At 37.7% G+C, this 12453-nt stretch overlaps 1 protein-coding gene across 6 annotated transcripts in view; it reads right to left on the minus strand.

Moving 5' to 3' along the window:
• Window positions 1-12453, minus strand: part of srrm1 (serine/arginine repetitive matrix 1) — a 57581-nt gene that overhangs the window by 17534 nt on the left and 27594 nt on the right. For 5 of the 6 annotated variants that reach the window (XM_078423373.1, XM_078423379.1, XM_078423376.1 and 2 more), the window contains exons 7-14: window positions 10994-11182; window positions 10775-10903; window positions 8831-9096; window positions 8274-8351; window positions 6964-7050; window positions 4553-4703; window positions 2588-2629; window positions 489-578 (exon numbers count right to left, since the gene is read on the minus strand). In XM_078423373.1, coding sequence (XP_078279499.1) covers window positions 489-578; window positions 2588-2629; window positions 4553-4703; window positions 6964-7050; window positions 8274-8351; window positions 8831-9096; window positions 10775-10903; window positions 10994-11182 — 1032 coding nt within the window. The remainder of the gene's footprint in view (window positions 1-488; window positions 579-2587; window positions 2630-4552; window positions 4704-6963; window positions 7051-8273; window positions 8352-8830; window positions 9097-10774; window positions 10904-10993; window positions 11183-12453) is intronic. The other variant, XM_078423374.1, reaches the window with a different exon arrangement.

A 12453-nucleotide genomic window follows, 5' to 3' on the forward strand; every position in this document is an offset into this window, starting at 1 on the left:
ACTCCTGCTCCATTGCAAAATTATCAATATGTCAATGTGGCTCTGGACAAGATATTCAATTACAAATATAACAACAATTAAGATAGGACATACAGTTTACAGGAAAACCGGTGAACAGAAGGCTCATTGTAATCGCAGCAAAATGTACTTTTCAGGAAACTTGCAAAAACAAATTACAGCTTAATTCATTAAAAAAGGACAGCACTATATATTGGGGACATTTCTAGAAAGGGATTATCAATGGCAAAATTATATCTGGTTTAACCACACCTGTGACTGTTTCATAAATGGTGATATAATATTTTTCGTATCCGAGTACATTTGAATTTGATCTCTGAACAATGTGGGCTATATGCATAATTAATATCTGTACATATTGGAACGACAAAGAATAAAAGCACACGAATGATAAATTAATTTTGCCTACTTTTATCATGAATTTCACCTTTGTCCCCAAATAATGCAACAGGATAGCAAGGTGTACTAACCTGCGTCTTAGCGGAGACGGTGATCTACGCCTTCTCGGGGGACTTGGGGTCCGCCGGCGTCTCGGCGGTGGTGATGGGCTTCTCCTCCTCCTATATACCATACAGCAGCATGTGAGCATTTACTACGGCAGCAGCACAAATTAAATAACTGTAGATCCCTCACTGACCCACTAACTTCCATCGCAAAAGTGTAAAACCTGTTTTAGCCAAAACAAATGGATCCATCGATTCATGTTGCTTTGTAAAGATTTTTGAAAAGGATGTTTCGTTTTACACAATAACCACTAAATGATTTTTAATTAGCCAATAAAATCCAGGTTCTAGTACACTTTTTCAGATATTTTGAAGGAAATGACAACCAAACTTAATTTTACTGTTAATTTTAATTTTTCGATCTATTAATATGTATAAAAACACAAGATTTGGGATGCAATTCAAATTTGGATGCATCAAAAACTCTGTGATGTACAATTTCTAACCCGAAATAGGTCATTTTACCCAGGACTTGGATTATTCAGGTCTGCACAATGTTCACTGACCAACCATTTGAGATGCTACAGTAACCTCTGCACATTTAGGCAAGGAAGCTCTTTAAAGGATCATCCCTTTAACAGTTACTTGTATAATCAGGCTTAATATGTCAATCGATTCAGGTGGCTATTTCCACAAAAGGAATTTTACTCCAAAAGTCAAAGCCTTTAAAAATAAAAGGAACATTGCCTTTAAATACATATAGATCAAGTATAAATCTTTCGGACAGTATTAGCACAAAGTTAAGGGCATTAAACGTGATTAGAACTGCTACTATTTAAAGAACATACAATGTTTAGCAAATAAAAAAAATTGAGATTCACTTGCATTTATTTTTTAAATTATAAAGGTAAATCGTTTGTGTATTCAAAAGGTTAAAAGATCACAAATTTTAGTAATTATACAGAAAGGGGATGAATTTTGTTTTAAACTTTTATGTCACCAAATAAAATAAAGCAATCTGTTTGGCTGGCCATCAAAACTAAATTGTAAAATTCATGTTGAAACTGAGCAATGGCCGCAGAATAAAGAACATCACCATTAACATTGTTATTTTATTCATTACTGTATAATTCATGAGTTATGCATAGCTCACACCAACAAAAATACTGTCCGTCACCACGAGATCCCAAATACAGTGAAAACCACGTGTTTTGTGTCAAATTTAATGACTAAATCACCTATTTATACAAAAACAGAAAATGCTGACATCACACCACAGGTCAAGCTGCATCCATCCCAGCTTGTCCTGTTGTATTTTCTGTATTTGCTTTCAATTTACAACATCTGCATTTTTTTTGCTCCATCTTCCCATAAGAATGCTTTCCATTGCTTCCTAAACTATATCAATGTGCCAAAACTGAAAGCATTGTTCTGAACTGAACATTCACAACAATAATTCTACTCCCCTAAATGAAACATTCAAGTGTAAAAAATCAGACTGGTAACAGCTATTCTTTACTGTGGTTTACACAGCACTCAATAGAATGAACCTGTCTAACTCACGAAAAACAATTATTACTTGAGATCGTGGACATGCAGATCTGAAAATATTTTGTTGGTTGTACAATTTTAATAACACATATCTAATCCAAACTAGAAAATTAGCTTTTTGCACAATTTTTGCAATATATATCTGAAGCTGAAGTCCTGAGCAATGACCATTATTTTTATCACATTAAAAGTTGTTAAATCTGATAATTTTGGTACAAGTGGGTTGCACTGTATTTACACTCCCCAAATATTTGTAGCATTAATTTAAAAAATCAGATAATCCACATTGAATTAGTATTTTAAAAATTTGGTTTAAAGTTCCTATTTGCAAATTTTTTAATGAAATTAATTTGAAACATTGATCCAGAAAATTGAGTACTCGCTAAAATTCCTGGTCAGTTAAAAATTTGGTACAATTACTTTGGCATTCCAGTGAAGTTACAACCTTCCTGTTTAGTCTCATATGCAATGTGATCGTTTGACTAATTAGTAGTTGGGTTGGGGTTACTAATTAAAGGAACCTCAAACAAGCTAATGTTTTCAGTGATCAGACAGCAACTCATTTTTTAACCAACCTTTTCGCCACTGGGAAGTGCCACATCTTTCCAAGCGGCATCCTGATAGCAAGAGAAAACAAAACCAAGCTGTGTTTTTCCACAGATTAACCTCTAACGGAAGTATCTTAAACCAATATGTTATACACAGTACCAATCTGGTGGGTAAAGATTTTAATTTATAACTACAATGCAATTTTTATAATAATCCCACACGCTCCCATTTTCTAGATTATAGACCCTGGGGGTCAACCAGGTAGAGCAGTAGACCTAATTTATCTCCCCTCTGATCCTGGACAGGGAATATGGCAAAAAAAAGGCCAATCTAGTGTGTAACACTCAACCAGAACAGCACGATCAATAATAAAAATCATTTAATTACTCTTGGCTTTTGAACAACATTTAGTACCAATTCAGTTCTTCAGACGAGTGATCTACCAAAAGGATACCAAAACTTGTAAAGATAATATTTCCTTTCACAACATTTTCATTTATTACCCTCTTCGAGTTTTGGAGTTTTTCCAATTTACAAAATTAATTTAATGTAATTAAGGGCAGCATGGTGGCGTAGTGGTAGAGCTACTGCCTTATAATGCCGGAGACCCGGGTTCTATCCTGACTAGGGATGCTTGTCTGCATGGAATTTGTATGCTCTCCCCGTTACCTGTGTGGGTTTCTCAGAGATCTTCAGTTTCTTCCCACACTCCAAAGACATACAGGTTTGTAGGTTAATTGGCTTGGTATAAATATAAAATTGTCCCCAGTGTGTGTGGGGTAGTGTTAAAAGCGGGGCTCACTGGTCCAGACATGGGCCTTTCATTCCAATTTTGTGCTACTGATCTGGGCAGCATTCATGATCCATTCTATGAATCCTCCTATATGCCTACCACTTGTATGTCATAATGATTACCGACAGTCAGGCCTGGGAAATCAAAGTAGCTTGGGTGTGCAACTGCAACAGACAAAGTGTATGTTTCGGTTGGTGGATGGGTTACCTTTGAAGTGGGCTAATAATGTATCCAGGATATTTAACTTCTTGGGTGCTTTTGCAGTTAGGTCTCATTGCCCATAATTAATTCAATGTCTTGGGGGTCTGAACTACATGGTAGTCTAAGAGCCTAACTGTTTCTTGCTGCCTTCTTTGGTAAGTCACTGCTACTGGAGCATCGTGACACACCTAACATTATAATGGAGGAGTTTGGTATATTGGATGAAAGGTATGATTCTTGGTCAGGCTGTTGATAGAATTCTAAACAATATATTAAATCTCTTTTCTGACTAATGCAACTGAGTTGTTTGCTATTGACGATCTGGAGTAAACACAGACCAGAGCAAGTAAAGACAACAGCTTCCTTCCCTAATGGACATCAATTTGGGAGGCAAACGTTGCTTTAATAACGCTAGCTTTTTAAAATATTACAAACTAATTGAATTTAAATTTGCAGTCTGCCCTGGAAGAGTTGAATTAATCATCTTTAGTCAAGACAACTGGGAACACTAGTTCAGAAATATATTCAATTCACTACCCTGTCTCAGAATTATAAAGTGATACTGTGGGGATTTACATATTGAGAGAATGCAGGAACTATTGTCCATCTTGGACAGCACAAAAACACCTCCTCACTCCATTAGATTTTTACCTTTTTATGAGGGGGGAAAAATCAAATCTTGTAGCTAAAGTGTAGGAGGTCAAATACTCAAATAAGTCTTTAGTCACTTAAAAAAGTAGATCTTAGATAAGCAATTATTTAAGTCAGTTAAAAAAGACAGAGTAAGACCACAATATGCTACTTATTGCAGAATGTCATGTCACCTAAGACTTGTATTTAAGGACCATATATTATACAAGAAGTCTTATTGAGACAGACACCCTCATAGATGTCGGGTCAAGGTGGAGTCCTTAAAATTCAATTACATTTTTTCCCAGAATAATAAATCTAAAAGTTATGTACAAAAATGCGACAACAATAGTTACGTGCATCTTACCTTGGCGAAAAGTCCTTGTGCCTTTTTCGCATAGCAGGGGAAGGAGACATACTCCGTGACAAGGAACGACGGCGCCTTCTTCGAACTTCGCCATTCTTTGCAGTTGAACGTTTTGGTGCTTCATCTTCAGATGAGGAAGATGATCCGGACTCTGTGCAAGACAATATTCACTGAATTAAATGAATCCGCACTCTAAAGATCATATGCTTCGAGTGAATTAACCAAAAAATGCAAACATCAAAATAATAAAGCTGTTAACAGTATGTTTATAGATAAAAGCGTCCATCAGAAAGAAAGTTTCATGAAACGTATCTGTATCATTTCAACAGTTCTGCGGCACTTCAATTTCTTTCCCAATTATGTTTAATATAAATAACCACAAACTCACTAAGGAATGTAATTTTTAATGCTGTACATCTCATTGAAAACAACTTGGTCGTACTAATAAGCCTGAAATGTGTGTAATATTGCTTTAGATTACAAAACAGAGTTCAAAAAAAGGTTTTGTGGCTCATATCCAATACTTAAAATAACATGAGTTAGAAGAACATTGCTTATATTTGGGCTTGTGTTTGTTTCCCGTTAGTTAAAAGTCAACAAATGCCAAATTATTTTTTCTCATTAACAATGGCCAGCAGCATTGTTGACAACAGGTGGTGACAAAGGCTAGAAGACTAAAAGTTTAGGTAAATATTTGGCAGCATGTTATCATACTGGAGAAATTGAAAATTTTAGTTGCATTTTATCCAGACAAAAAAAATACACACCAAGTGGTTTTGCTCTGTGCAAAACTGAGCATTCCAGTTACTATTATTGCTCTAGTTTGGTTTTTATGATTGCAAGAACATCAATATTTTAATTCAAAGACAGACCTATAGAGGAACTTCAAACAACTTTCCTAATGATGGCAATGTGCATTGATGTGCAGTGTGCATCTTGAACAAATGTTGCAAATATTCTTGTGGACTTGCATTCAACGATAATTCTAATAGAATGATTAAAAAGTACTGAAGACAAATATAAATATTACTTTTTTTCTATTAAAGAAATCAGTTATTTTCAAGTACATAAGTACCTCTAATGTTACACAATATTACTGCTTCTACTGCTCAATACACGTACAGTGCCTTCCATAATGTTTGGGACAAAGACCATCATTTATTTATTTTCCTCTGTACTCCACAATTTGAGATTTGCAATAGAAAAAAAAAATCACACGTGGTTAAAGTACACACTGTCAGATTTTATTAAAGGCCATTTTTATACATTTTCATATCATATCATATCATATATCTACAGCCGGAAACAGGCCTTTTCGGCCCTCCAAGTCCGTGCCGCCCAGTGATCCCCGTACATTAACACTATCCTACACACACTAGGGACAATTTTTACATTTACCCAGCCAATTAACCTACATACCTGTACGTCTTTGGAGTGTGGGAGGAAACCGAAGATCTCGGAGAAAACCCACGCAGGTCACGGGGAGAACGTACAAACTCCTTACAGTGCAGCACCCGTAGTCAGGATCGAACCTGTGTCTCCGGCGCTGCATTCGCTGTAAAGCAGCAACTCTACCGCTGCGCTACCGTGCCGCCCATTGGTTTCACCATGTAGAAATCACAGCAGTGTTTATACATAGTCCCCCCATTTCAGGGTACCATAATGTTTGGGACACAGCAATATCATGTAAATGAAAGTAGTCATGTTTAGTATTTTGTTGCCTATCCTTTGCATGCAATGACTGCCTGAAGTCTGTGATTCATAGACACCAGCAGTTGCTGGGTGTCTTCTCTGTTGATGCTGTGCCAGGCCTGTATTGCAGCCATCTTTGACTTAAGCTTGTTTTGGGGGCTAGTCCCCTTCAGCATATAAAAGGCATGCTCAATTGGGTTCAGATCGGATGATTGACTTGGCCACTCAAGAATTGACTATTTTTAACCTTTGTTGCTTCAGCAGTATGTTTGGGATCATTGCTGTAGAATGAACCGCCTGTCAGTGAGTTTTGAAGCATTTGTTTGAACTTGAGCAGATAGGACATGTCTATACACTTCAGAATTCATTATGCTACCATCATCAGTTGTATCATCAATGAAGATAAGTGAGTCAGTACCTTCAGCAGCTATACATGCCCAAGCCATAACACCCCCATCACTGTGTTTCACAGATGAGGTGGTATGCTTTGGATCTTGGGCAGTTCCTTCTCTCCTCCATACTTTGCTCTTGCCATCACTCTAATATAATGCGCACTTTAACCACATGTGATTTTATCTATTACAAATCTCAAATTGTGGAGTAGAGGCAAATAAAGAAATGATGGGTCTTTGTCCCAAACATTGTGGAGGACACTGTAGGTCAGGTGCCACGTTCAAAAATGTAAACATGAACCAACATTAAAGACTGGCTTGTCCTACCAGAAGTGGTTTGCTGGTTCTGTTTGCGATACTGGCGTCTTTGTTGCACGGATTCTACTCCTGCAGCTTTGCCTCCTTTATCATCTTCTGCAACAATGAAAAAAATTAATAACTGCATTCCAAACTTAGTCAAGATCACTCCCCTCTAATATATACACTTTCATCTTGGGTTGGGAAAGACACTACAGCTATGTCAGCACTGTGGCCAGAAGGATTCTCTCATTGGATTTCAGAACAAAATAAACTGAAAATATGGAACACTTCGCAGAGATTTTTAAAATTATTTTTTAAATGCTTCAGTAACGACCTTTCGGAGACCAAGAAGGGTCTCGACCCGAAACGCCAACCATTCCTTCTCTCCAGTGATGCTGCCTGTCCCGCTGTTACTCCAGCTTTTTGTGTCTAATTTTGGTTTAAACCGGCATCTGCAGTTCCTTCTCACACGTCTTTTTTACTCATCCAGTCTAATTAGGTGCAACTCTCGTGCTACAACAATGTGGTTGGCTTTAACTACTCTCTAAAGTGGCCTGTAAGTGATCTATTATACCAAGCCAATAGAACAGAATAAAACTGACTGGAAACTAGAGCAAAAAACAAATGCTGGAGGAACAGAGTGGGTTAATCAGCAACTGTCTAAGCAAGGGATAGTTAACATGTGGGTCAAGATAATTCATCAGGACTGAGACGCCAGAGGGATGATGAACTGCAAAGGATGCAGAAAGGAGTCACGAGGGCGTGAGCAACCAGAGATCTAACTGACAAGGAGAGACTGGATAGGCTGGGATTTTTTTCCTTGGAGCATAGGAGGTTGTTGGTGGTGGTGAAGAGGGGCTCAGAGGAATATAAAATCATGACATTTTTGATAAGGTGGATGGTCAGTCATTTTGCCAGGGTAGGGGATTCTAAAGCTAGGCTTAAGACAAGAGGGACATCTTATTTAACCAAAGCTGGTGGGTAAATGGAATGAGCTGCCAGAAGAAACTGCAGGGAAAAAAACAATAACAACACTTAAAAGACATGTGGATGGGTACATGGAAAGAAAACGTTTAGGGGGCTAAACACAGGTAAATGGAATTGGCTCAGATAGACATCTTGGCAGCATGAACAAAAACAGCACTAAAAAAATTCTACATCCTCCAGCACCAAGTAGGCAATAGATGTCTCAAGTATCAGAACTGTAATCACTGGAAGAAATCAAAACAAACTTTAAAATGCATTGTTGGTGTAATGCTGCTTGTCAGAAGCCGACATGTGATATTTTGGATCTCTTCTTCATTTTTAAAGACCAGGGGAGTTATGGCAGAACTAACCTGAATCTGATGGTTCTGATCTTCTTGGTTTAGGAGGAGAAACGGATTCATGCTTCACACTACCTTTCCGCTTTGGTGCTGTAAGAAAATAATTTAAATAGCTTAGTTAGACTGCAGATTAAACTGAGCATCTTTTTGTCACCCTATCCATTCATTTAACCTTTGTTGCACAGCATTTCCTGGACACCACAAAGATAAAGAGGACTGTAGTTCTCAGTTAAACTTCGTCAGGGATTACAATGTGGTACCCTCATGGGACCATATCTAATATTTTGATGCTATTAAAAGAAGCCACGATAGAAAATATCAATATGTTCATGGCTTCCATCTCTTAAGAACAGTATCGATTAAAGTTTTCTGAGACAGTGCACAACTAACAGTGAACACATTAGCCTCAGGAAAATAATTTAGCCATTAACAAGCTAGGATACTGCATTTCAAACGAACTAGCCGGTGCAATCAGATCAAGTAATCTCCCAGAGAATTGGGATTCACTGAAGTATAGCTAGAAATATTCTAATTAACGTTATCGGCATGTTTACTTGAATGAAACTAACCTGGTCTAGCAGGAGAAACAGAGGTGTAACCTTTCCTTGAACGATTCACGTGTGGAGAAGACAAACGCGGCCCTTTATGAGCGGGACTTGTCGCAGTCACAGGTGATCGATGTCGTCTCCTCGGAGGGCTAGCAGGAGATGGAGAAGATCGGCGAGGTTTGCGGGGAGGACTGATTGATATGCGTTTGGTCTTCTTTGGAGGTGACCTTGATCTGGAAGAGGAAGAGGAACTACTGCCCGAGGATGAAACTGAGGGAGATCGACGCCTATGAGAATCAAGTTGAAACAACTGTAAAATTGCTCACTCTCCCCTACTCCAGCATTGAAAATCAGCAAGATATCAAATTAATTCCCATAGCTGTTTAGAAATAAAGATTGATCAATGCAATGACAATAAAAACTTACATAAATATGCTACATCAGTTTATCAAGAAAATGTCATCACATAAAATGAACAATTATTAACTAAAACAAAGAAACCTCCAAGGAAATTATTGCCCAAGTTTTCTCCCTTCTGCAGAAATTCACAGCACATCCCAGGTCAGTCACACTTCTTCAAACAAACTGAAGGGAAGTATATTCTTGCCCCACAGAGCTTCCTTTACACTATGTTTTACTGAGGTGAAAATATCCAGAACTTCCAATTTCCTGAAGCTCATTTTGCCATTCTCCTGACAATTAATGACAGCAAAATTCAAAATCTTCAGCAAATCAGTTCAACCTTCAACTGCACCATTTTTTCCCACAAAGCAACATTACAGGAATTCCATATTTCAATATTTAAGTGAAAGATCAAATGTTTCTTTAACATTATTTAAATCAGTAAACATCATAAAATTATACATTCAAGTAGAAAACGAACATGGCTATTTTGGCAGTAGTTATAACTAGTTTACAGGGTGTAAACTCTAAAAAGTGCCCGTGAAATTTTTTTGAGAAAATTATTTGAACATTTTAGAATCATTAGGATAATGAAAACTAAAAAGTGGAAATTGGTTAATTTATAAAGTTAAATGAACATTCTTAGTTGGACAATACAATTAGTGCGATTTGTGTAACAAAAATGGTGATGTGATAAAGGAGTTGAAATAACTGTTAGGAACCTTTTTCAAAAGCATTAAATATTCTAAAAGCAAAAGCATTAAATATTTAATTAGACAATTATCTTCAATAATTATATTTGACAGAAAAGCAAACATTTAGTTACTTCTTCAGTCTGAAGAAGGGTCCTGACCCAAAACATCACCCATTCTCTCTCTAGAGATGCTGCCTGCCCCACTGAGTTACTCCAGCTTTTTGTGTCTATCTTCAGTTGAAACCAGCATCTGCAGTTTCTTCCTACACATATAGAGTTACCTTCAATGAACTAGGAACACATACAAGGGGAAATTCTGCTGATACTGGATACTGTTCCTATTTGAACTGCCAGCATTCAGCCATTTAAACTTCTGACTTCCACATCAAGACTTATTGAGAAATAAATGACAGCTCTTTGGGGATCCTGGGTGTAGTTATGAAATTGCCACTCATTTCTAAATCAGGCAAAACCACGTACAGAATCACAATGGAGTTTCTAGGGTTGAAGAAGGGATACATTCATTTTTAATTGTTTTATTTAGTTTATTATTTCCATGCTATTAATTAATTTAAATTATTTATATATAATTTATATTCGTTTTGAAGTGTATCTGAATGCCAGGTAATTTTAATTACAATCCTCAGATAACAATTACAGAACTCAGCTACAGCTTTGTCTCCAACACAAAATCTGACAAGATCACTCCAAACTATTCCGACTGAGGCCCAGCAACCAATGAGGCATTGCACTCTATCTCAACCAGCTACAAGAGTGCAAATATGTGGGGATTACTCACCTTGCAGCCAGATTCTACACAGTAATCTTATTATTTTTAATTCTTAACCATGTTAAAGCTGAAGGTATACCTTCTTATAGGCGATCTACTCCTTCTGTGCCTGGAAGGAGGCGGAGGTGGTGGCAAACGCCTTGGTGGACTCCTCCGTCGTGGTGGAGACCTCCGTCGGGGACTGGGCCGTCTTCGAGGTGAATAGGACCTGAAATGGCACAATTTTGGATAACAATTGGAAATGATAGTGATTTATTTTGAAGACAAAAAGGGAAAAAACATAGGTTAAATGATTTACCTTGACCGGGACCTAGGACGCCTCCTCGGCCGGGAATGAGAACGTGAACGGGACCTAGACTTTGATTTTGACCGCGAACGCGAGCGATGACGATTTCTTTCCTTTCTTTCCTTCTCTTTTTTAATAGGTTGATCTAGTAAAGTTTCTTTAACTTCTGGTGTTGAGGGTTTGATTTCCTTCAGAATATCACTAAAGAAAAAAGGGGAAATGTTACATTTTTCTTTGAAGTCAACGACTGCATATGATGGCAGAATTACATCAATAATTGTCATTGCATTAAATAGGAAAGTTGAGAAACTTCAGTGCAATCGAAGAGCCACAACTCACAACTTCAGTGGATATTTTTACGGCATACAGATTCTTGATTAGTACAGGTGTCAGAGGTTATGGGGAGAAGGCAGGAGAATGGGGTTAGGAGGGAGAGATAGATCAGCCATGATTGAATGGGGAGAAGACTTAATGGGCCTAATTCTACTCCCTAGACCTATGACAACTCCACGTATCACCATCTTGCAAATTACACTTAGAGACCAGAAAGTAAGAGTAAATGAAAACAGATCAGGCACATCTAGATTGTAGATGTTAATATTTTACATCAGTATACTTTTATCAGAACAAGTGAAACTCAATTAGCTGTTCGGATTCCAGTGCAAACCACAAGAGAGGTGAAAAATAAGAGTGACCAGGATCCTTTGAGCCTCGGGTTTCATGGCCGTGCACTCATTAAGTGTGACAGGGCCGATGGGCAAGTGCCATGTTGGGGGGAGACCTAGTGTTTGCTCTGCATGAAAAGATGCTTGTTACTTTAGATGAGGACGGTGATGATGGGATCAAGTGGAAGAGAGTTGTACAAGTAGGACAAGAGGTTCACGGTGGTGATCAGGGATAGTAATGACAAGGTGATTAACTGTTCTCTTTCATCACAACGGAGTCACAAAAGTAATGTTGCCCACCCAAAGTCAGCGTTAAAAACATTCCCTGGTAACTTAAACAGAACTTGAACTACAATTAGATGATTCCGCTGCTCTAGCAAACAATAAAAATAAGGAACAGCACTTTGCTGAGACAATTTAAAGGCCAGAATCCAAAATAAAAATAGAACTTCACAAATAATCTCTCTATTATTAGCTGACCTAGATACAAATTAGAATGGAAACTAAGACGGTAAATTCATGGCAGCGAGTTGTTTGGGATGTAGGAATTCTAATCGACAGGACACAAGCACAAGCACTGTGAAAAGAAGAGACAGTGTTGGCACAGGCTCCCCTAATCTTGAACCGGTGAACTAAATAAAGAGAACACGGTGCTTTAAACTAATTGGGGGATTCAGAAATGAATAAATTCAAAAAAGCCAGTCACAGAGCGAGTTAACGTAGCCAGTATAGAGCAGGATAAGTCTGAGGCCAATGGTTAAACATCAAGTTCAACCATTTGTTTAAGGCGACATCAAGAAATAATAA

Source organism: Rhinoraja longicauda, chromosome 27 (assembly GCF_053455715.1).
Source record: "Rhinoraja longicauda isolate Sanriku21f chromosome 27, sRhiLon1.1, whole genome shotgun sequence".
NCBI classification, from domain to species: domain Eukaryota; kingdom Metazoa; phylum Chordata; class Chondrichthyes; order Rajiformes; family Arhynchobatidae; genus Rhinoraja; species Rhinoraja longicauda.